This window comes from Thamnophis sirtalis, unplaced genomic scaffold (genome assembly GCF_051295495.1).
Source record: "Thamnophis sirtalis isolate CommonGarterSnake01/CBP01778 unplaced genomic scaffold, rThaSir2_p1.2 scaffold_4, whole genome shotgun sequence".
NCBI classification, from domain to species: domain Eukaryota; kingdom Metazoa; phylum Chordata; class Lepidosauria; order Squamata; family Natricidae; genus Thamnophis; species Thamnophis sirtalis.
This window is the reverse complement of record NW_028261384.1, coordinates 70,628,670-70,654,605: the sequence shown is the minus strand read 5'-3', so window position 1 is coordinate 70,654,605 and position 25,936 is coordinate 70,628,670. Positions and strand designations below refer to the sequence as shown.

Sequence of the window (25,936 nt, the reverse complement as noted above, 5' to 3'; positions counted from 1 at the left end):
TGGGCCAACCTGTGTATCTTCCACCCAGACCGTGTGGTCCTTCGCATCAACCCCACCTTTGTTCCGAAGGTGAATTCAGCATTTCATCGCTCTCTGGATCTCACTCTTCCAAATTTCTGCCCGGCTCCATCTCACAATCTGGAGCGCAAATGGCACAAGCTAGACATCAGGCATGCTCTTAAAACTTACTTCGCCAATATGGCTGCTTTCAGACGCAGCGAAACCTTCTTTGTCTCGTTTCACCTGACCAACAAAGGCCTAAAAGCCTCTCCTTCCATTATCAGACATTGGATCAGATCTGCCATTGCTCAAACTTACATCACGCATCATCTCCCTCCTCCACCCAACATTACGGCTCATTCCACGTGCAACGTAGCCACATCAGCAGCATGGGCGCGGCAGGCCTCGGTGGAGAAGATCTGTAAAGCAGCGACCTGAGCTACCCCTAATTCCTTTATCAGACATTACAAGGTAGATAGGTATGCATCGGCTGATGCAGCTTTCGGACGGTGAGTGCTCCAGCAGGTCCTTCCATCCTCCAGCTCATAGGCCAGTCTCATGCCCTCCCGGGGACATGCCAGCTTTGGTACGTCCCATGCATAACCACTGTCTCCACCAACTTAGGAGAATGGGGCATTGATTCTTACCTGATACGCCCCTTCTCTAGGCAGGTGGAGACAGCAGTCACCCCACCCTAGCATTCTGGCCTACCTCGCAGAGATGTGCGGGGTACATATCGTGTTGACTATGGAAAGAAAGTGATTGTTTACACACAGCAGTCTACTAATCTCCTTCATCATGAAAAGCGGGAGCATGCTCCTCAGAGCCGATGATATCACTTTGGTAGACTCAGTTCTATTGGTTACTGACTGAGTTAACCTGTGCATGACTGCTGTCTCCACCTGCCCAGAGAAGGGGCCTATCAGGTAAGAACCAACGCCCCATTCTCTGGATCCAGCCAATGGAGCAAAGGACTGAATACCAAATTGCAAGCTGTTGGGTTCTTTTTTAAAATAAACTTGTAAAGATTAACCTAATGGGTGTCAAGTAGTGGTGGGTTCTGGATCCTGGTGCAACTGGTACAGTACAACGGGGCCAGGCACCCACCACAAAAAATGCACCAGGCTCTCCGCGGACAATGTCTCCAAAGAACTCAACTTCATCTCGGGTTTCATTCTGAGACAGATCTTAGCTAAACCATGGTGGGGACCTCCCTACTTGACTTAGAAGAAATGTCCCTTAAGTTCTGGGAGTTGATGGGCAGGAGAGAGCCTCAGCCCAAGGTATCACCTGTAGGAGACTAATTAGCTTGACCTAAAACTTGTTCAGATGACCCATCGCAAGACCAAAAGTTGGAAGAGAATGTTTTTTGTGATGCTGGCTGCTATGGAGAGGAAGAGCCAACTCAGCCTTGAGCCAAAAATTCATCTCACCCAAAACAAAAATGAACGATAAGATGGAAGAGGGACTCGACAAGGAAGAACCGATGGAGGAATTGGGACTAGGCCCCAAAACGTATCCCAATTCCAACCACTTGGACACACAGATTAAGATTGAGCCAGGGGAAGAGCTACCCCAAATTCCTGTACTGCAGTGGCAGGGATCCCCAAAAAGGGAACAGGCTCTTTTATCCAACCGGAGCAAATCACAGCTGTCAGAACCCCCCGCACTGTGGGAGGACCTCAAAGCCTTTTGGAATGACTTGAAGAGGGTGGAAGAGGCTCGTTGGGGAGGAAGCAGATGGCCACCTGGCCCCAGAGAAGCCAAGAAGGCCAATGGCAACGGCGCCCAGGAGACTGATGGGAAAATGAAGGTGGCCATCTTGCATGGGGAAGCCAGCTGCCAGGAGTGGCCGCATCAACGTTTTCGGCAATTTTGCTACAAGGAAGCCGAGGGGCCCCGGGAGGTTTGCATCCAACTTCAAGACTTCTGCCATCGCTGTCTGAAGCCGGAGAGGCACACCAAGGAGCAGATCTTGGAGCTGGTGATCCTGGAGCAGTTCCTGGCCATCCTGCCCCAAGGGATGCAGTGCTGGGTTCAAGAGAGCGGGGCAGAGACTTGTGCCCAAGCGGTGCAACTGGCCGAGGAGTTCCTCCAAAGGGAGGACCCGAATCACGAAGACGAGGTGTCGGGTCCATTTAAAGACACATCTCGTAATGTCCCCAAGGCCAGACCCGTCCTCTTTGATTCGCAGCAGAGACAATTTAGCAAAGATGAGCAAGATCACAGCATGGAAGGCAGGCATTACTGTGGAGATGGTGAGGAATCTGGTGAGCGAGAGATCTCTCCTGCGGGAACTGAAAAGCATGCAGAGGCTGTCCAGAAACTGCCTGGAAGAGGGAGAAGCATTTCCCGGAAGAACGGAAAACGTAAGAGCAGCCCAGTTCTCCCCCCCCCCTTTTTTTTTTCTTGCTGCGGCCTCCTTTTCCGGGTTGTTGCTGCTGCGGGGCTTGCACGCTGCTCTTCTTTGACTGCGCCTCTTTTGGACTAACAACGAGAAGCGGGGGGGGACGAGGCTACGAACTTGCCTCTGTTTCAAACTGGTGCTTATGTCCCCCCCTCCCATCTGCAACTACCCCAGCCATTATAGACTCTGGGCCCCTGGACCCTCTTTGGCTTCTTCTGGACTCACAGGAAGGGAGAGGAACGGAGAAACTCTCCCCCCTTTACTATCACTGATCCTCACCTCCTATCTGCACAAATCCACTTGATTGGACTTTCAAGACCTGCGCAATTTTATGGATGGAGTGTGTATGGTATGATTGTTGATGCATGAGCCCACTTACTTTTAACTAATTTATATTACCTATTGTATTGTGTACTTTTTTAACTGACCATAGTGGGGAATGTATGAGTGAATGACTGTGGGTATGTATGAGAGGACTGAGAGTGCAGCCTGTACCTCCTCCACTGAGTGCAGCAGCAGAAGTGGTAGGGGGCCCAGGCCTACCTCTCGTCCCAGAATGAATGATATGAATGGCCTGCCGGGGAGAACAGAGGCCATGGGAGAGGAAGTGGGGTCTACTGGTGCGGGGATGGGCCGGTGTATCACGGTCATAGTTGGGGGAGGCAACGGGAGTTATATGGCTAGCCATTACCGGGGAAAGAGGGTTCGCTACATCACAGTGATTCCCCCTTCCGGCCCTGTTAGCTCCACTCCAGGACCAGATGGCGAGAGTTGTCAGGGCCCTGGTCTCAGGCTGCTGTTGCTAAATGCCAGGTTTGTAGTTCACAAAGCTCCCCTCGTCCGGGACCTAATATTAGACGAGGGGGCAGACCTGGCATGTATTACTGAAACCTGGCTGGACCATGAGGGAGGAGTCCCCCTCACTGAAATGTGTCCAGAAGGGTTTCAGGTGCTCCACAACACCAAGGAAGGGGTGGAGGAGTGGCAATCATCATCCGAGAGTCACTAGTTCCTTGTAGGATCCCTGCTGTAGAGATTGTCGGGTGTGAGTCCCTGCTGGTAAAGTTGGACCTTGGGGGTCAAGTGGGTTTGTTTCTAACGTACCTACCTCCCAACAGCGTTACAACAGCCCTGCCTGTTCTCCTCGAGTCAGTAGCCGAGCTGGCGGTTGAGTTCCCCAGGCTTATAGTGCTGGGGGATTTCAACCTGCCATCGCTCGGTGAACGCTCTGATGGAGCACAGGAGTTCATGGCTTCCATGACAGCCATGAATTTGACCCAGGTAATTCAGGGTCCGACTCATACAGCGGGTCATACGCTCGACCTCGTGTTTCTCTCGGAGCACTGGAGACGTGATCTAGATTTGAAGGGCATTAAGATCTTGCCCTTGTCATGGTCAGATCACTTCCTACTGAGGCTTGACTTTCAGAAACCAATCCCCCACTGTAGGGAGGGGGAACCGATTAGGTGGTTCCACCCCAGACACCTGATGGACCCTATGGGATTTCAGACGGCACTTGGTGAGATACCTGACTCTCTGGCCCACAGTCCGGCGGAGTCCTTGGTCGCTGCTTGGAATATAGCGGCAGCGGAGGCTCTAAACCAGATTGCGCCTTTACTCCAACATCTCCTCTGATCCTCTGCAAGCAGGCTGTAAACCAATTCACTATAATTTGGTTGTTTACAACTTGACACTTTTATTGCTTGGCTGTATTGGTCTAAGATCTGATAAGATTGCACAGCTCCTAGCCTGCAAATACCTCAGAGCTCTCAAGAAAAAATACTAACTGCGTATAAACATGGCGTCTATTCTAGTGTCTATTCAAATTATTTTTTCAGCGCTACAGAAATTATCTGCCACACAGGCTAGAATTGAGAGAAAATTGGATTATTTGGTGTTTTTAGCAACAAAATACGAGGGAAAAATTGAGAATGTTCTTCAAATACAAACTAAGGATGTCAGAGATAAAAAATCTCAATTTGCTGATATTCGGGGCAACTGGTTTACCTCTGAGGGAGAAAATGATGGAATGTCTGAAGGGGGAGCAGCCACACAGAAGATTTACTTCAAAAGACAGGGCGCAGGAGGAGTGAGAAGCATTAAAGAATTTATACTTTATGAAATACCATCTGCAAAACTTTTGATATCACCACTGAGAATTAAAGACAAGCTAATAAAGGAAATAAAAGGAGGGCGGCAGCATTATATGAGAGGCACCATAAGCAAAAAGGTACAAAGATTTCTTTGTATGGACTTGCTCATAAAGATGTTTGGAGTATTGGACCCACGAATGGCAACAGATTTAAGGCGGTTCTGTTACTGGAGAGACACAGGCTGATAGATGGAAGAGTATAATTTAAAACTAGCTAAACCTAGTTAAATTCATTTGTAATAGATATAGTTGAATAATAATTGATAATGATAGTAATGTATATAATGTTGAGTTGCTATGATAAATAATAATTGGATATGAGAAGGGAAGGTTAGAAATATCTTTGGACTATATATAAAGGTTATTAATCACAATAATAATTATTATAAAAAATAAAACTATATACAGTTAAATCTTAACTAATATGGGGAAAATGCTATGATATACGATATAATTAAATAAAGAAAGGAGAATGATAATAAATTATATACATGGAGGATGAAATTTTTGGTATTAAATATTATAGATGTTTAGCTAAAACAGGATATGAGGATTTGATGTTAATGGAGGATTTTATAAACAAGTAAATGAAATGCCTGCATGTGGTTATGGATTACATTTTTGGTATAGTTAAGGATGAAGGATGTTTAAACAACTGTAGTCAACTAAAAGTGGAGGTATGATGATGTTAATATGGTAAACATTTGAGTTAAGATATTTGAATTAATATGAATTAATGGAAGCGATGCACAAAAACTTGTTGTAACCAGCTGATATACTTTTTTATAACATATACTTGTGGTTTTTTTCCTCTGTTTTGTTTTTTGTTCTTTTTTGTTTTGACTTTTTTTTTCCCCACTGTTGTGGGTATGTGTTGTTTATATAACAAAAAAAATAAAAAAAATTTAAAAAAAGACTTTTGGACTTCAACTCCCAGAATTCTCCAGCTAACTCTTCTGGCTGGAGAACTCTGGGAGTTGAAGTCCACAAGTCTTAAAGTTGCCAAGTTTGGGAACCACTGTCCTATAGTATTAAATAGTAATTACAACAGTTCCTCTTGTCATCAACACCCCCCCAAAAATAAAAACCCATTATTAGCTCTTCTGCTCTCCATACACCTCTTTCTTCTCCCTCTCTCCTACCTCCTATCTTCTCTCCATCATCCTTCCTACTCTACTTCCCCTTTCTCCTTCTCCTCTCTCTACATTCCACTCCTCCTTATCCTCCTCATCTTCCCCCCTTACCCTCTCTCCTATCCCTCTCTTCCCATCTTTCTTCTCCCTTCTGTTTCCCACTCTTCCTCTCCTTGGTGTATTACCACTTCCATATCAATATACTTAACATATCCTAGTTTTAAAGAAAAAATAAGAGAAGACAGTATACATGTGGAGTCAAATTACATTAAACTCTAACACCTCTCGTCAAGCCTAATATATATCCCTCCCTCCCACCCTCCCCCCTAACCCCCCCAACCTTCCCTCCCCCGACTTCCCAGAACCCATACACGGTATAAATCTTTAACAAAAACAGTCTAAAATATATTGGAAAAAAGAATAAAAAATTGATAACATCTTTACATTGAACTTAGCTCCTCCTTGCTAAGCTAGCTTTAAACAATTTATATCATTCCTGATCTTAATCATAAGCTATCTGGAATTTCTTAGTCCCGTATTTATTTTGTATATAATCAATCCATTTTTTCCAGTCTCGTTTATATCTCTCATTTGAGTGGTGCTTAAGATATGCAGATATTTTAGCCACCTCAGCTAAATTTGTGACTTTCAATGTCCATTCTTGAATTGTAGGCAAGTCTTCCTTCTTCCAGTATTGCGCCACCAACAATCTAGCTGCAGTTATTAAGTGCAAAATCAAATTAATCTCTACAGCTGTACAATCAGTAATTATACCTAACCAAAATAACTGAGCAGTAAACTTTATCCTTTTTTTAAGAACATTTTGCATAATCCACCATATTTTTATCCAAAATGCCTTAACCTTTTTGCAAGTCCACCATATATGAAAATATGTAGAGTTGAGAGAATCACATCCCCAACATTTAGGTTGTAGATTCGGATACATAGAAGCCAACTTTTTAGGATCCAAGTGCCATCTATAAAACATCTTATAGAAGTTTTCTCTCAAGTTTTGGGCTTGTGTAAATTTTACATTTCTTATCCAAATTCCTTCCCATGTATCCAACATTATTGGTTCTTCAATATTTTGAGCCCACTTTATTATACAGTCTTTAACTAATTCTGTTTCGGAATCCATCTGTACTAATACATTGTATATTCTCTTTATGTGCATTAAACTTTGATCTCTTATTTGTTTAAATAAATTATCCTCGACTTGCATGAAACCAATTTTTTGATCTGTTTTCCACCTGGCCTGTAGCTGTCCATACTGGAACCATGTTTGAATTACCTTTTCCTCTTTTAATACATCTAAGGATTTTAGTTGTAATACACCACTTTCTAGAGTAAGAAGCTGTCTGTAAGTAATTATATCCTGTTTTTGTGCTATGTTCATATTTTCTATTGCATGTCTAGGAATTGCCCACATGGAGATCTTATCATTTAATTTATATTGGTATTTTTTCCAAACCCGCAGTAAAGCATTCCTTAAGATATGACTTTTAAAATTCTTGTCCACTTTTTTGTTATATAACAGATAAGCATGCCAGCCATATACCAGATCATACCCCTCGATATTAAGTATCCTATCATTTGTTAAATCAATCCAATCACTAATTACAGATAATGCTACTGCATCATAATATAATTTTAGGTTGGGTACTTTCAAACCTCCCCTCTCACGCACATCTTGCATTATTTTTAGTTTTCTCTCGGCTTCTTTCCTGCCCATACAAATTTATTAATACCCTTCTGCCATTCTAACAGGTTCACATCTTTTTTAAGTATAGGTAGCATTTGGAAAAGAAATAAAAAATTAGGTAAAATATTCATTTTCACTGCTGCTATTCTTCCCAGCAAAGATAACTGTAACTTATCCCATTTTTTCATCTCTGTCTGTATACTATGCTAACGTGGTTCATAATTATACTTATATAATTTCCCATTTGAGGTTGAAATATGAACCCCTAAATATTTGACCTTCTTAACTATTTCGCATCCTATCATTCCTTCTAGTTCTTCCTTTTGTTTAGTATTCATATTTATAGCTAGTATTTTTGTTTTCCCTAGATTTATTTTAAATCCTGACACTTGACCAATAAGTGGTGGGAGAAAAATCTGACTCTAGATTAATTAAATAAAGCCTGCTGGTGGTGTTTTGGGGTGTCACAGATTTTAGCTGGGTGAAATGACTAATACAGAGCCTCTTTTCACAATTACACAATATACGGAGAAAAATAGGGGGGGGACACCATATGAACATCCTGTTTTTGGCAATAAACTTGTATTTGCCTTTAATTCTGGCTTAATTCTAACTCTGTGTTTCTTAAATTTAAGATGAGTGCGTTGAACTTCCAGAATTCCCAGCATAATGACTGTGGAATTCTGAAAACTGAAGCTTAAGTTTACCAAGATGAATAAATACTGTTTTCTTAATTCATTATAATGCATCTTTCTTGATTAAAGGCAGTGTTATAACAACAAAGAAATAATATTTGTAAAACCAAAGAAATGAACAGTTTTACAACTGTCTATTGATGCAGACTACACCCTCTACTTCCAAGGTGATGAACAAATTACCGTATTATATTATAAGACGCACCTTTTTCCCTCAAAAGAGAGGCTGAAAATCTGGGTACATCTTATACACTGAATACAGCATTTTTGGCCTCCCAACATCCCACCCCCTTTGCAAAAATGGCCATGCATAGCCTTTAGGAGGCTTCCAGAGTGCTCCTGGGGGCTAAGGAGGGCAAAAATGATTTTAAAAAAACAGGTCGTTTTGTGTCGATAAGCCTCGTAAAGGCTATGTGTGCCCTTTTTTGACATAAAATGGCCCATTTTCATGAAAAATGAGCCATTTTTGAGAGGTCTGCAGAGCGCAAAAACTTTTTTTAAAATTTGCCTCTTCAAAATCTGGTGCGTCTTATACTCCATTATGTCTTATACTCCAAAAAATACGGTAGTCAAAATTTTTTTAAAGATGAGTCTTTTATAGAGAAACTTTAAGTATTGTCAAAACTTTGATCACTTTTTATTTGTACAAGGCCAAAACATTTGAGAGTCCTATACTATATAAATTACAATTTAATTATTTAAAAAATGTTTATATCTTTCTTACCCAATCCTAATTATTTAGTTTCATAGAAGAGTTACAAATTGCTTTATTATTTTAGAAGATCACAGTAGCATAAAGTCTGAGAACTTATGCACTAATAGATAGAATTCTTAATCTTTGAACAATCATTAAAAATTGGAAGACAAATGGTAAGGATGAATGGTTTTTTATAACAAAATGTGATGTGAAATTGTCTCAAAGGCAGTAAGGTTCAGTTATGAGAATGGTGCCCCTACATATTTCCCAGACTTCCAGACACTTGCTTTCATTTCTCTTTTTGATTACCTGGGCCAAATAGTTGGAATATGTGGTTCTAACTAGATAAACTGCCATTAATGCATGGCTTCAAATAATAATTTGGGAATAGATAACCTGTTATTTCTTCTAAGACAAAGCTTTAGCAAAAGGGAATTTTAAAATGCGATAGAATGAAAAACATTACAGTAAGTAGGAATAATAGATATCAATATATAAAAGATTTAAATAAAGTTTAATTGATTAACCAATTAGGAATATTTATCTAAAATTGATTGGGTAGCTATTTGTTAAAAGGCTATATTGCTACTGGTACAGATTTCATTTTATTATTATAATGCAGCTCATTATTAACAAAATGTAGGTGCTATTGTCAAAATGACATTAAATTCTATTGCTAAAAATGACATTAAAATGTATCAGAAAATACAAAGTAATAGGTCATTTACAGATATCCATATCTTTCTTAAGGAAAATTATAGAAAAATGTTTTCTGAAATTTTAGTAGGTTTACACATATTGTTAAGTACTATGGCACATACTTAACATTGATAATGCTTAATTTTAATTATTCCTTTTTTAAAGCTCCAGAAGTCATTGTCTTTGGTGATAATATTTAGACTTAGTAATAAAATTAGACGACCTGCTGACAAATTATTATATAGTTATGTTTTTGCTTTTTCTAGATTTTGCTTCGAGAAGGATGCAAGAAGATTCTTGTGGCTGACACTCTTTCATTGTTGAAAAAAATGCATCGAACACAAATGCGTGGAGTACTTGTGGATGGTAAGTTCCATAAATTGTTGCAAATACTGAAATATAAGCCTATCTCTGAGCTCTCTGAGCCCCTAAGGACTTCACAGTTCATCCCTGAGCTACAAATATTCTTTTCTGTTAAAATCTTGGCAGTTGAAGAGTTTTTGGGATTATCTCTAATTTTGTCTCCCCAAATTTTTCCCATTTATCTAATTCAATATTGTAGCCAAAGTTCTATGTTCATTTTACCATTTGTTCCTTCACAATTTCTTCTTCCATTTTATACTTTAGAAGAAATTTATATATTCTCCCTATCATCTTTCTTTCTGTGCTTTGAATTATTTTGTCTAATTCGTTTGGTTCCATTTGGATGTCGTATAATTTAGTGTCGTTATTTGTTTAGCTTTGATTTGCAAGTAGGTTAGCCAGTCGACTTTCATGTATTGTTCTGCCAATTCTTCAATTATTTTTAAATTTCCCTGTCCATTAATTAAGTCTCTGTATCAGCACTTTATTCATATCTGTAAAATTTGGATGTGTCGTCCTTTCTTTTTTATTATTATTTTTTTAATAGACACAAACAAACAAGACACAACAAACACAATAAAAACATATTCCATTACAAATTATAAGGTGGATCATCCTTTCTGTCGGGGATAGCCACTTTGGGATTTTCACATAGTGATTTTTTTTAAATTTTGAGCCAGTTGTGCACTAGCATGCTTCTAATTAGATGTTTTTGAAAGTATTTGTGTGTTTTGTTTTTATCATCCCATAGGAACATATGCCAATCTACTTGCAGATCATGGCCTTCTAAGGTCAAGATTCTTTTATTCTTTAACTCTATCCAGTCCTTCACCCATGTTATGGTTACTGCTTGTGCGTATAACTCCCAGTCTGGTAATGCTAAGCCTCCTCTTTCCTTGCTATCCTGCAAATAATTTATAATTGGAATTCAATAGTGAAATTGGTCTGTAGTTTTGAATTTCTTGTAAGTTAGCTTCTTCTTTAGGGATTAGTGATATTATTGTTTCCGTCCATGATTCAGGCATCTTGGCTTTTCCTAAAACTTCGTTAAACATTTCCACTCCTAGTTCTTCCAATATTATTTGATTGTAATTGTATAACTCCATCGGGATTCTGTCTGGCCCTGGCAATTTATACTTCTTCTGGTTTTTCAGGGCTAATTCTATTTCGGCTGTCGTTATTGGCCTGTATATCTCCTCTCTTTGTTCTTTTGAGATTGGAATTATCTTTTCTGGGTTTAAATATTGTTTTATCTTCATTTTCTCTATACTATCTTGCGCTTATAATTTTATGAAATATTTTTTAATAATTTGCTTGTTTTCTTCCAATTTATGTTGAATATTTCCCTCATCGTCTTTTAGTTGATATATCATCCTTTTTTCTCTTTCATTTTTCAATCTGCATGCCAGCCATCGTCCAGGTTTATTGGCTTGTTCAAAGTAATTTTGTTTGGCCGCTTTAATTTTCTGTGCTAATTCTTTTTGGATTATTAAATTAATCTTATGTTTTATCATCTCTCTTTTTTCTTTTTTAATTTTATTCTTTGAGTCTTTCTGTAATTCAGCTTCGGCTTCCCTAAGTTCTTTTTGCATACATTCTTGTTGCTCTTTTTGTTTTCTGATTTTTCTCACTATATAGGCGATCGTGAGGCCTCTTATGTATGCCTACATGGTATCCCAGAGATTTTGTATTGAGGTGTCTTCTTTTTGGTTCGTTCTAAAAAATAATTTTAATTCTTTAATATTTGAGTGTATTCTGTTTCTTTTATCATTCATCTTTTTCTTCTTTTTTGGCCATTCCATTTTAATTTTATTGGGTTATGATCCGCCCACTCATTTGTTTCAATTTCGATTTCCTCTAATTGATTACATAGTCCAGATGATATTCAGGCCATATCAATTCTCGACCAAGATTGGCAAGGGTTTGAATAGAAGGTATACTGCTTTCTTGTTTTGTGCCTTTATCTCCAAATATCATATAGTTTATATTCCATTGCCATTTAAATAACCTATTTTTTGTCTATTTTTTTACTTTCATAGTCCATCTTTTTATCCACTATTGCATTATAATCCCCAATTAAGCAAATATTTTCATACTCTAATCCATTTATTTTGTTGTGTAATTTCCTATAGAATTCCTCTTGTTTCTGATTTGATGCATATATCACTATTAATAAGATCAGTTTTTCTGTTGTCTCTAGACTCCTGCCTTCTTAATCAGAGTAGACTGCTTTGGAGTTTATTTTTTCCTCTATATAGGTTGCTATCTCTTTTGACTTCTACTTTCTAGGTCCTCTTTACTTCCTTATTCTTCTTCTCTTGTGAAGTATTTTTCATAGAATTCTTGCACTTTTTCTATGTTATCTATTTTTTATCTTTTTCCTTGCCAAGAGACCAATATCCCTTCCGATACCAACCATCCATACATTATTCTGTTTTTATTTAACTGGTTAGTTAAAAATTGGTCATCTATGTTCTTCCCTGACTCTCTGTGGTATCAGTTTAAGAGTAATCAACTCTTTTCCCTTGTATGTTATTGTCCCTTTTCTAGTTTTTTTGTACACTTCATCTCTAGTTGTTCTTTTGGCAAATCTTACATGCACTTCTTTCGATAGTCTATGTCTTCTGACATAATTGGTGTGTACACGGTAAACCTCATCAATGTCTCCTTTCATCTCTTGTTCCTTTCTCTGTAAAATTTTAGGAAAATTTCGGTCATTTTTCCTTTCAAGTCTTCCTCTTTTTCTTCAACTATGTTTTGGAATCCTAGATAATATGAAGCTATTTCCATTTCTTCTAACTCTATTAATTTATGAATATTGCAACTCCATTCTTTCCAACCTCTGATCTGTATGTTCTATTTTTGTTTTGATGTTCTGGATTTTCTGTTCATTGATGGTTATGATGTTCTGTATCTTTTCAATTTTGTCATCCATGTTTTTGATATCTCCTTTCAATTCTCCCATTTTGTTTTTAATTTCCTCATAAGGTTCCTCCTCGTCTCTTCGTGATTTGTAGCTATCTCTTCTTGGGGTTTTCATCATTGTCTCTTGTATCATCATTGTCTCTTGTATCATCAATTGCATACTTTGCATTGTTTGTGCTGGTCCCGCTGTTCCTGCCGTCTATCCACCTTTCTCCAGCCCCAATGCACTCTCGATAGATCTTTGGTTTGAGGGTGAGGATGCTGCTGATACAGGATTAGATGTTGTTTTTTTCCCTGTCTTCGTTAAAGTAATACTAGTTGCCATTTTATCCCTCTGTTTATCCTCGCCCACAGTTGCATACAAGTTCTACTCTACTTTATCACAAATATCAGTGGTTATATATCTCAATATTTAACAATAATTAATCATTCTTAATATCATGTTTCAATATCTAGACTATCCGATATTCTATTTTTAATCCTTAACTATTATATATATCACAGAATTATATATCACACTGTTATCTTATGCAAATAAATATATCTCAGTTATATCTGTTATACAGATACTCAGTTCTAATAATCAGCCTCTCTATGGTTTTCTTTCAATAATTCCGCTTTCTTTTTTTTCCAGTTTCTTCTAGTTCTTAATATTAATATTACTTATGTATCCTTATTGTAGATGTATGTATGTGTATATATGTATAAATCATTTCGGGTTTCCCTCTACAATCACTTCTATTATTCACGCTGCCACTTTCCACTCCCCACCTCTGCTCTCGCTGCTTTTCGGTACCAATTCAGACTGTAAAAACAGTCTTCACCACAGAGCCTTTTTCTTTCCAGCTCACCTGCTCTGCCAATTTCACATTGTCCTCCTTTCTTGGGTTGTCGATGATAACAAATGCCTCGATTTCAACTGCTTTTTCTATTTGCTTCCCTCTTATGCGGCCACCATCATTCCAGTGCTGTCCAAATGACAGGATAGATCTTCATCCATTTAGTGGGTTTCTCCTACCCACAGGGGCGGGGTGTTGCCTTACTACCCCAGTGTCTTCAGAGCTTCCACCTGAATCTGCTGAGCCCTTCAGGTTTCGCAGTGCTCAAAAGAGAGTCCAAACGAAGAAAATTGGGTTACAGGTTACTGGAGCTGCCGTTCCTCAACCCCAGCACGATGACGTCACTGCAGAAAGTATTAATATTTTCATTGATATCAAGACCTATTTTTCATATATAGGTAGTTTTTAATTTATAACAACAATTGAGCCCAAAATTGCTGCTGCTAAGCAAAATTGACTTACTTGACTTAAGTCTTTAGCGTCGGTACGGCATCGCCAATCCCTTCGCTGTAGAGTCGCATGCATCCCGGAACGGGATCCATGATTCTAGGCTAAGTACTACTTGAGCTCGCCGGGCCCAAGAGTCGACAGAGCCCCTTCTGTTGGAAACGGTGGGCACCTCGAGAAGGCAGGGGTTGTCTTGATAATGAGAGGCTGTATTTTCGCGTCAATTATCCTTGCCCACCGCTAAGCAAAATAGTTGTTAAGTGACTTTTGTCCCAGTAATTTCAGTGATTAAGCAAATCTGGCTGCCTCCATTCACTTTGCTTTTTGGAAGCTGGCTGGGAAGGTTATAAATGGTAATCACATGACTTTGGAACATTGCAACCATCATAAATGCATGCCAGTTGACAAGCATCCACATTTTGATCAGGTGGCCATGGGGATGCTGCAATTGTTTTACATGTAAAAAATGGCCATAAGTTACTTTTTTCAATGATGTTGTAACTTCAAATGGTTATAAATCAAGGACTATCATGTTTCCCTGAAAATAGGACATGCCCACGGACGGGGAAGGGAAGCAGGATGTTGTTCCCATTGTGGCGAGCTGGGAGATGTTGGGCCGCGAGACACACATCTTACAGGACACTGACAGCTACCTTGTGTCTCTCGGCCAGTCTGTGCCTTGCACAATAAAGAAAAACTACTCATGAGTTCTAGAAGTTAATTGCTCGCACTTACAAGAGGTTTTTCTTTACCATGGAAGGTGTTTCCCTGCACAGACTGACTGAGAGATGCAACGGAGCTGTCAATGTCTGGTAACACTTGCAGCCTGGCCTGCCCCATGCCCTGCCCCCTCTGCCCCTCCAAATTGTGCCCCATCAAAAGACACGTGTCTTACTGGAGACTGGCAATTCCGTCACATTCCTCACCATTGTGTCCAGGGAAACGCCTTGTAAAAAAACCTTGTCGCGAGTTCGAGAAGTTTGATTAAACTTTGATTATGTGTTTCCCTGGACACAATGGCGAGGAACGCGACAGAGCTGGAAAGGTAAGACACGCATCTTGCTTCTCAACCACCCCACCTGCCAGAAAATAATAACATACAGACCCAGATAATAAGGCCAAGGCCATATTTCGGGGGTAAAAAAAAAATAAAACCCTGTTTTATTTTTGGGGAAACACGGTACCTGTACTAAAAAATTTCTCAACTTTGAGAATTACTGCTCAAAACAGAAACAAATCTATTATATTAACCTTTGTATGTCATTATTTTTTCTTATAGAGGAAAATATCTGTGAAATATGCCTTTCTCCTATACTGCCTACAGGTATGATTATATGGCTGTACTTTGCATTCACTATACATGTTCTGTAGAGAATAAATATGGCTGGAATCTGTTTAAAATATCTGATTACTGCAATGTTAGTTGTTAGAAATGTTATTTTAGTGCCCCACCAGTAGTCCGTATACCATTGGAACCCTTTCTGATATTTGCTTGAAACGGTTGGTATTGCTGCAAGAGATATATAAAACAGGTAGTTCTCGACTTACAACTAGACTCCTTTCAGCAATTTTGCAGAATTGAGAAGTCAATACATTTCAGTTCCAAATATGAAAAAAGTACCCTATGGTTCTCCAAAATTCATAACTGTAGTCTCCACTATCAAAATGTTGCCTCCCAGATTTAAAGTAATAGTCCAATTATCTCTGCTTCCTTTAAAAAAAGATTAGGACTACACTATTTTATATGATAAAGAAATCCAATTTACAATATGACAGTGCAACGTCATAGTTATTTATTTATTTATTTATTTATTTAATAATGTATAGGCCACCCAATCCCGGAGGACTCCGGGTGGCGTACAAAGTGAAAAGAAAAGTAATTAATAAAAAATAAGGAGAACAATTTAAAACATCACCCATACACCCAATCTGATTGGGGCTGGACCTCAGCAGTGAGGTCAACAGCCCCAGGCCTGCCGGAATAGCCAGGTTTTAACAGCTTTTCGGAAGGCCATGAGAGTGGGCAAGGTCTGGATCTCTGGAGGTAGTTCATTCCAAAGGGCCGGAGCAGCCACAGAGAAGGCCCTCCTCTGGGGAGCCGCCAGCCGACAGTGTCTGGATGATGGCATCTGAAGGAGGCCCATTCTGTGGGATCTCACTGGCCGTTGGGAGGTATGTGGCAGGAGGCGGTCTCGCAGGTATCCTGGTCCTAAGCCATGTAGGGCTTTAAAGGTAATAACCAGCACCTTGAATTGCGTCCAGAGACTAATAGGAAGCCAGTGCAGCTCACAGAGGATAGGTGTAACGTGGGTGTATCTTGGTACACCCAATATCGCTCGCGCAGCTGTGTTCTGGACTAGTTGCAGTCTCTGAACGCTTTTCAGGGGCAGCCCCATGTAGAGCGCATTACAGTAGTCCAGTCTTGAGGTGACAAGGGTGTGAATGACTGTTTGAAGTGCCTCCTGATCCAAGTAGGGCCGCAACTGATGCACCAGGCGAACCTGGGCAAAGGCCCCCCTGGTCACAGCTGACAGATGGTGTTCCAATGTCAGCTGTGGATCCAGGAGGACCCCCAAGTTGCAGGCCCTCTCTGAGGGGTGTAAATTCTCACCCCCCAGGATTAAGGATGGACTATCTGAACTGTCTTTCAGGGGCAGCATCCACAGCCACTCAGTCTTGTCAGGATTGAGTGCAAGTTTGTTCACTCCCATCCAGATCCTGACAGCTTCCAGGCATCGGCACATCACGTCCGCCGCTACACTGAACTGGCATGGGGCGGAGAGATACAATTGCGTATCATCCGCATATTGATGGTATTTAACCCTGTGCTGTCAAATCTCACCCAGCAGCTTCATGTACATGTTAAATAGGAGGGGGGACAGGACCGAGCCCTGTGGCACACCACATTTAAGGGGCCTATGGGTCGACCTTTGCCCCCCAACCAACACCGACTGCGACCTGTCAGAGAGGTAAGAGGAGAACCACCGTAAAACAGTGCCTCCCACTCCCACCTCTTCCAGCCGTCGCAGAAGGATACCATAGTCGATGGTATCGAAGGCTGCTGAGAGGTCAAGGAGCACTAGGATAGAGGAGTGTCCCCTATCCCTGGCCCGCCAGAGATCATCGGTCAGTGCGACCAAAGCGGTTTCAGTGCTGTACCCAGGCCTGAAAGCAGACTGAAAGGAATCTAGGTAATCTGCTTCATTCAAGGACCGTCGGAGTTAAAGCGCCATCACCTTCTCGACAACCTTCCCCCAAAAAGGAAGGTTGGAGACAGGACGGTAGTTGTTAAGAATAGCTGGGTCCAGAGAAGGCTTCTTGAGGGGGGGGTCTTACCACCGCTTCCTTCAAAGGTTGCGGGAAAGATCCCTCCTGTAAAGACGCGTTCGTAATCATCTGGATCCAGCCTTGTGTTACCTCCCTGCTGGTCGAGACCAGCCAGAAGGGGAACAGGTCCAGTAAACAGGTGGAGGCACTCATCGCTCCTATGGCCTTGTCCACTTCCTCAGGAGTGACAGGCTCGAACTCATTCCAGGTAATCTGATCAAGACTCTCCCTCGGTATCTCCGCTGGTACTGCCCAAGTGGAGTCCAGGTCTGTCTGAATCTGAGTGATTTTATCCGACAGAAACTGAACAAATTCCTCAGCCCTTCCTTGAAGGATTTCCCCCGCATCCTCACCTTTCAAGAGGTTACCCTAAACAGGGCGGCTGGGCGAGATTCTGCAGACGCAATAAGAGTGGAAAAATTTTCCGCATTTTGCCGCCCGTATCGCCACTAAATAAGTCCTAATAAAGGCTCTTAATAGTGTTCGGTCAGATTCGGAGTTACTAGTCCTCCAGCGTCGCTCTAGGCATCTCTTTTGGCACTTCATCTCCTGGAGTTCCTCGGTAAACCAAGGTGCCCTCCTGGATCCACTGCTGCGGAGAGGTTGCAAAGGCGCAATCCGATCCAGTGCCTCAGCCGCCGCAGTATTCCAGGTAGCGACCAAGGACTCTGTCGGATTGTGGACAAGAGAGTCAGGTATCTCTCCAAGCTCCTTCTGAAATCCCAACGGGTCCATCAGGCGCCTGGGGCAGAACCACTTAATCGGCTCCACCTCCCTGCAATGGGGGGGGTGGCATCCCAAAGTCAAGCCTCAGCGAGGAGTGATCTGACCATGACAAGGGCGATATCTCTATTCTCCTTAATTCAAGATCACGTCTCCACTGCCCCGAGAGAAACACAAGGTCGAGCGTGTGTCCCGCTCTATGAGTCGGACCCTGAACTACTTGGGTCAAGTCCATGGTTGTCATGGAAGCCATGAACTCCTGTGCCCCGTCAGAGTGTTCTCCTAGAGATGGCAGGTTAAAGTCCCCCAATACCATTAGTCTGGGGAACTCCACCGCCAACCCGGCTACTGTCTCTAGTAGCTCAGGCAGGGCTGTTGTGATGCAGCTGGGAGGTAGGTACATCAGAAACAAGCCCAATTGAACCCCTAGGTCCAACTTCAAGAGGAGAGACTCACACCCCACCATCTCTGGGGCAGGGATCCTGCGAGGAACTAACGACCTTCGGATAATAACTGCCACTCCCCCACCCCTTTACTGGTGTCGCGGTTGGTGGAGCACCTTGAACCCTTCTGGGCACATTTCTAAGAGGGGGACTCCTCCCTCTTGGCCCAGCCAGGTTTCAGTAATACATGCCAGGTCTTCCCCCTCGTCTAATATTAAGTCCTGGACAAGGGGAGCTTTATTTACCACAGATCTGACATTTAGCAACAGCAACTTGAGACCAGGGCCCTGATTTCCTCTGTCACCAAGTCCTTGAGTTGAGCTTGAGGGGCCGGAACAAGGGATCGCTGTGATGTAGTGAGCCCTTCTTCCCCGGTAATGGCTAGCCCTACAGTTCCCGTCATATCTGCCCCTCCCAGTCGTAACAGCAATGCTCCAACCCGCCCCCATCCCCGTAGACCCTCTCCCATGGCCACCATTCTTCCCGGCAGGCCGCACATACCATTCATTCTAGGACGGGAGGCAGATCTGGGCCCCCATCCATTCTGCTTCTGCACTCAGTGGAGGGGGCTCCAGACCGCACTCTCAGTCCCATCATGTGTACCACACAAACAGTCTCCTCATACACACCCTACAATAATCATTAAAAGAGTACAACAATATAATAAATTAGTTAATTTAAAAGCGGGTACATTCTCACTCCATTCATACATTCACGCACTCAACAAACAGGTTAAACGCAGTTCCGCAAAAGCGGTTTGCGCAAGTTTGAGTAGCTGGGATTAATAGCGATTTGGGAGGGACAGTTCATTAACAAATTAATTACTATGCAATCAAATTGAGAAGCTATATAAAATTAAATAGGAAAAAAATAATAGCTGATTTTAAATTTCACTGTTGTATTTCAAGAAGTCATAATAATCCATTTTATAGATAGAGACCTCAGGTAGGATATTTTACTAAACTGGATGTAACACATTCTTTCTCAGAATGTATGTTCATCTTAGAACCATAGATATCTACTTGCTTCCATGGATAAATACGACTTTTCAAGAACAAAAATACTGTATTTTTCAGTCTATAAGATGCACTTCCCCACTCAAAAAAAGTGGGTGAAAATGTCTGTGTGTCTTATAGAGCGAATGTTGCTGAAATCCCACCCACCAGCCGGCCTCCACACCTCGTCTTCTGTCTCCCAGCAATTTGCCTTCTTGCAACAAACAGCAAACAGCCTGGTCAGCTTCAGAACACCTGATTTAGCACTAGCAGCTGATTGGCAGAATACCGCCGATCAGCTGTTCCAGGCTGCAGGGATTGCTACCACCACCGCCTATTGCTGCTGCCACCTATCGCCACCTCCACGGACCCCATTTTTTGCCTCCGCATGCCCCATTTTTTGCCTCCGCATGCCCCATTTTTACCTCCTGCGCATCCCATTTTTGGCCTCCGCATGTGCCATTTTGGGCCTCCATGCATCCTGCTTTCAGCCTGTGGCAATACCTGCCGCCTGGAACGAGCCAAAAATGGCACACACGGAGGCTGGAAATGGGACATGTGAAGGCCGAAAATGGGGTTTGTGGAGGCGGCAATAGGTGGCTGTGGGAATGGGTGGCAGGGATCCCCACAGCTGATCGGCGGTATTCCGTGAGGCCAATCCAACCACCAATCAGATGCTTGTGCTAAATCAGGCTGTTCTGAACATGTCGGGGCTGTTTGCTGCAAGGAGGCAAATTGCTGGGAGGTAGAGGCAGATTTTTTTTCTTGTTTTTCTCCCCCAAAGCTATCTCCATGAATATGCAGAAACAAAACTGAGTTTATCTAATTAGTGAAAGAGATTTGAAAGTGTTCATAAATATCTCCTCATTAATGAAGTGTAATATTTTATCATAGTGCAATATTTTGCTGATTTTTGTTATTTACATTAATGTATTTAATGTATTTTTCTCTTTCCCCTTGCCAGATGCATCTAAATCTTACAATGTAATAGTGTTTCACTGCAGACATATGTTCCACAAAGAATGTTTTCCTGAACCTAACACAGTAAGTGACCAATTTAATCTCTTTGTGTTCTGAACATTATCCTAGTCTAGGTGTTGGCAGCTGGTGGCTCCGGAGCCGCATGTGGCTGTTTGAGCCCTCTCCTGCTGCTACCTGCTGACCCAGTCGTGTGACCTGTTCTCCACCCTGAAACACTGGCCCAACCCAGCTGTGACTGACATCAACCTCACTAGCATGAGGGCTGGCAGGGTGGGAATGGGATCCGGAAGGAGGGTACAACGGAAAGGGGGACAGGCCTGCAGGTGAGGAGCGAGCACAAGCCACAGTGGTGGCTTCCCTGAAGATGACCCTTCTCCTTCTCATGCAACCCCCTGGTTGGCTGTTGTGCGGCCAGGAGAGTGCACACGAGCAGTGATACCTCAAGTAACCAGCTGGCCTTGGCAAAAGCACAGAGAAGGCATGGGATGCGGGCGGGTTGACCAGCTGATGGGCGAGCGTCTTTGGTGAAAGCACTCCGGCTTTCTCTGAACCTGATCCATGAGGTGGCCATGTGAGATTCAGCAGAGCTATCCCCCTTTTCCCACTGCCCTGAGCCTCTTTACTCCTCCAGCTGAGTGGTGCCACCAGCAGTGTTGATTGAAAAGCATCCTCTGGGTGGAAAAAGTCCCCTGTGCACGATTTAAAGCCGCCTGGAGGACGCTTTCAATGAACACCACCAGTGGCACTGTTGGAGGACTAAAGAAGCTCAGGACAGCAGGAAAAGGGGGCTGGCCCTGCTGAACCTTGCACACATACACCAGGGATCAGGTTCAGAGAAAGCCAGAATGCCCTCACCAAAGACACTCGCCCATCAGCAGGTCAATCTGCCCACTCTATGACTTTGCTGCGCTTTGGCCAAGCCCGGCCACTCACTTGCAGAGGGTATCTCCTCTCATGTACAAGAGAGAGAGAGAAAAATAGAAATGAGATTGTGTGTGTGTGTGAGAGAGAGAGAGGGAGGGAGGGAGGGAGAGAGAGAGAGAGAGCAGGAGCCACAAAAACTGGATAGGCATAGCTGGAGGGTTTATCATGTAACTGGGTGGGAATGACGTTGAATCCACCCAGGTTTTCTGGTTCTCAATGTTTTCTTTTCTGTGGGAAACTGATTCAAATGGCTCTTTGAGTATTTAAGGTTGATAACAAGGAGAAACTTTCACTTAGACTTTAACAAGAAGTTATTTTTATATCCCATTTAATACAATGGGCACTTAAAATCAAATTATCTATTAATTTGCATATATTTTAATAGCCTTAGTAAAATCTACTAGTTTAATGATTGATTAGTTGGGGAGGCATTTTAATCTGTGGAAATGATTTTCCCACAACAGGGTCAAAATACTTATTGCATAATTTAGCACTCAAAATGCAAGTTGCAATACTGTACATATTTAACTGGGATTTTCAATCAGTTTAATGACAATTACTTCTGGGATTGAAAAGATTATTGGAGAAGCTATTTCCTAATTAATTCCTGTTTTGAATCACAGAAGTGGTTTTTTCCAGCTTATTCCTTGTAGTTAACAGTAGGCAAAATATTAGAGTCGTCTTGTGGAACAAGATCAATTTCATTTCTAAGAACTGAAGTAGATTTAGATTCTGTTTCTCCATATATTTAAGCATCTTCTCAAAAATAAATATGGAATATTTTCATGTGTTTTGCAATGTGGAAATTCAAGTTGCATGTTTTAAGATTACAACTATTCTATTACTGGAGTAAATAAACTCACTTGTATATGATTGTATATGTTTGATAGGCATTTATTCATTTAATTTTGTACCTTGACTTTCAACCACTCTGGATAGTCTGCAGATAAAAACACACAGGACATAAATAATACAATGATAAAAACAAAGAACAAAACATGGCACAAACCAGCAACATCCAAACCACAACTCTATTCTGTGGAAGGGGGCTTCAATCACCCTTGCCAAAGCCCTGGATACAAAATCAAATCTTCAATGCTCTCTGAAATACCAACAAGGTGGGGGCCATCCAGATTTTAGAGGAATCTGATTCTAGATGGCATGAGCTACTATAGAGAAGGTGTTGGGCTTCTGATAGATAATTGTTTAATTGAAGTATCCAGAGCACATCAATCCCAACATTGAATCAGTCAGACAGATGCTATGGGAGACAAACAGTAACCAGATCCTATGCCCTGTAGGATTTTGTTGGTAATAACTGGCACAGTGAATCATGCCTAGAAGCAAACTGAGAATCAGTGCAGCTCACAGAATAAGGTGTCACATTTCATACTCAGCACATTTCATAAATATTGATTAATTTTGAAAAAAGCATTTGACTAACCCCATGTACGCAAAGGAAATCTGAATTTGTGCTTCTCAAGCAACAGTACAATCCATCATCCTTAAAGCAAACTGCTATCAAATGCAGTTTCTAATTATATCAAAGAATGTAATTCAAGGAATATAAACATGATATACAATAAAGCAATACAATAAAATATTGTGAGATACAGGTAATCCTCACTTATCAAACACAACTGAACCTAGAATCTTAGTCATAAGTCATTGCAGTCATTAAGTGGATCACTGACTTACATTTAAATCTTTTTATGACAGTCATAAAGCAAGGCACTGCTGTTGTTAAGCAAATCACTTGGTTGTTAAGGAATTCCATTCTCCCAAATGTGTGTGTGTGTGTATGTATGTTGCTGGAAACTGACAAAACAACATCACAATGTTATGTGACTGGATTTGAACAGGCACAGTTAATGGATTTGAGCAATAGATTGTGTATATGAATTTTTACTTAAGGATGAATGTTGTAGTGCTCTGGCTAAATTTTCTCTTTTATACTTCTCTCTTTATTAAATAAAACAAAAAAACTATAATCTCTTATTTCAATTGCTAATAAAGTAATGCTGGTTGTACTTTAAAAAAAAATCATAATCTTGTCAGTTTTGCTTTTATTTGCTGCCAAATATGCAGTAATATAAAATCATTCAATTTTTTTATTTCCAGGAATCTTCATTACACTTCTGTAATATTTGCAGTGCTAAACACCGTGGCCCAGGCAGCGCCATCTTGGAGATGAAAAAATAACCTTCTCTGGCATATCAAAAACATCTGTATGTGTATGCGGTTGCTTTCATGTGGGACAAAAGAACACACACACACACATATAGTTTAACTATATAATAAAAAGAGCTTTAATCTTACATGTCACTGATATTTCCTATATAAATTTGAAGTCTTATGACCATGTGCAGGCTATTGTAACTGACTCATACTTGCTGCAGTTCAAATTGGTCACCTGTTTGGCCAAACCTATATTATATAACATAAGATAAATGTCTATGGGAAAATTTACTGTTGATACAGTGTGACCTCAAACTAAATCATGTTATGTAGAATGCATTTTGAATCTATATTTATGGACAGGTTCAAACATTAGTCGCTGTTTAGATCTTATCTATTTTTTTCTTCTGAGAATTCCAAACAGTTTTTGTTGATAGCAAAACAGTCAGTGTTAAAAATATTTAAATATGCTTAAATATTTAAACATTCAAATGCTACTAGATGCAAGCAGGTGCCTCTAAAAAACTTAAAGACAAGATTTTCCGCTTTGTCACTTGAAATAATTTACTGTATTTTTGAAATATAAAACTCACTGGAGTATAAGACGCACCAAGATTTTAAAGAGGTAAAATAAAATAAAAAGGTTTTGCATTCTGCAGACCTCCCAAACCTTCTACATGCCTCATTTTTTGTGAAAAATGGGATATGCAGAGAGATTGAGAGGCCTGCAAAGTGCTCCTGGGGGCTGGGAGGCAAAAATGAGCAAACAATGGCCCATTTTTTGCTCGTTTTTGCCCTCCCCAGCCTTCAGGAGCACTTTGCAGGCCTCCCAAACCCTCGGCATGTCCATTTTTGTGAAGGGGGCGGGGTTTTGGGAGGCCAAAATGCTGTATTCAGTCTATAAGATGCATCCAGATTTTTTTGGGGGGAGGGGGAAGATACGTCTTATACTCCAAAAAATATGGTAATCTTCAGAATTATATATTATGCTTAAAGGGTTAGGCAAATTTATTGTGCTATTACATACATTTGGAATTCCTTAGGAATTTACAAAACTGATTCAGAGAACAACTGATCCTGGTATCATTGGCCATTGAAAATATAGTTAAATATAATTTAATTTCTAGAAAGACTCAGCAGGAGGAGGCTAATCAAAAGTTCTATTAGTTAGCCATAATAGTTACCTTTGTGGTTTTTTCAAAATGAAAATGATGCTAAGCAGCTCTCAAGAATATACTTTTGCTGACTTTAATTTGAACTATCCAAATATATTAGTAATTTGTGGAACAAATAAACAAACAGCAGCTGCTGATCCAATGTACAGAACATTCAAAAAGTAACAAGAGATTAGACAAAGTTATAGTGGAAATTTATAACAGATTGTTAAATGATACCCATGTATTTGTGTTTTAAATTTTCAATAAAGACATGTTTTAAATTGACTTCTAAAGGATATAATTTGTAAACAAGTGCTTAGAACTTACTATGGAATTGATAAAGAAAAAAGCCCTGAGCCAAGAAAATTTGGGAATGACATTTTTTACAATTCACTCAATATAGTAAAAAGGCAATAGAGCAGGGATGGAGTGCCTCCCTTTCACCCAGCATGCCAGCCCCTATTTTCTCTCTGCCTACTATGCGTATGCCCAGGGGCCAAGGCAGCTGGGAGGTCCCTTGTTGGCTCCAGAGTGGCCTCATGAGTCAAATCTAAGACCAGGTACAGGAACCAACACCTCTGTGGCCCAGGTGCGCTGCTTACTCATGTGTGCTGGCCTTGCTGTTTCAGTTCAGGAAGCCTTCAACTGAGCAAGGAAGCATCAGGTCTAGGCCCCTCAACTGCATCCAGCCCAGCAGAGTTTGCTGCACCTGGGGAGGAATGAGATCCCATTCTCCCGTGGACTTCACTTGGATGTAAATGGGGTCTCTGCGTGCAAATGAGGCATTTGAAAATGGAGCTATCTTTGAGGGTCATCCATACTGCTGCACCTCCACTTTCTTGGCTTGGACACAGCTGGGGCACCCAAACTGCTGGTGGTGGTGGGAGCCACTGAGCAGCCATTATACCCCTCCTCAGCCAGCCAGCCCTGCCTGACCTATTCCCTGTTGGCCAGCTGGCACAAAACCTCGCTACTTTTCTCATCCTCCCTGCTCAACATTGGCAGACTCTGCTGGACAATTAGATCTCTCATTTCTCCACTGGCATGGTGAACTCTGGATGCGGGTGCCTCCTCACGACATCATGACAGAAAGCCATTATTTTTACTATTGCCTTTGTTACATTTGTGTTGCATTTGTGCTGATAAATA

At 41.2% G+C, this 25,936-nt stretch overlaps 2 protein-coding genes across 4 annotated transcripts in view; both read left to right on the top strand.

Annotated features, from left to right (window-relative positions):
- VPS41 (VPS41 subunit of HOPS complex) overlaps positions 1-25,072 on the top strand; it is a 243,433-nt gene extending 218,361 nt beyond the window's left edge. For 2 of the 3 annotated variants that reach the window (XM_087713103.1, XM_087713102.1), the window contains 4 exons: positions 9,752-9,851; positions 15,339-15,383; positions 20,512-20,591; positions 23,574-25,072. In XM_087713103.1, coding sequence (XP_087569229.1) covers positions 9,752-9,851; positions 15,339-15,383; positions 20,512-20,591; positions 23,574-23,654 — 306 coding nt within the window. In that variant the 3' untranslated portion in view covers positions 23,655-25,072. Of the gene's footprint in view, positions 1-9,751; positions 9,852-15,338; positions 15,384-20,511; positions 20,592-23,573 lie in introns of those variants that run through there. The other variant, XR_015696388.1, reaches the window with a different exon arrangement.
- LOC148045905 (uncharacterized) lies at positions 949-5,390 on the top strand. The gene has a single exon (XM_087713104.1). The coding sequence runs from the start codon at positions 1,445-1,447 to the stop codon at positions 2,489-2,491; it is 1,047 nt and encodes a 348-aa protein (XP_087569230.1). The 5' UTR covers positions 949-1,444; the 3' UTR covers positions 2,492-5,390.
- Positions 25,073-25,936: the final 864 nt, after the last annotated feature.

What these genes read in the sequence shown, in the direction of transcription:
- LOC148045905 (XM_087713104.1), top strand. Translation starts at nt 1,445, where the DNA reads ATGAACGATAAGATGGAAGAGGGACTCGACAAGGAAGAACCGATGGAG.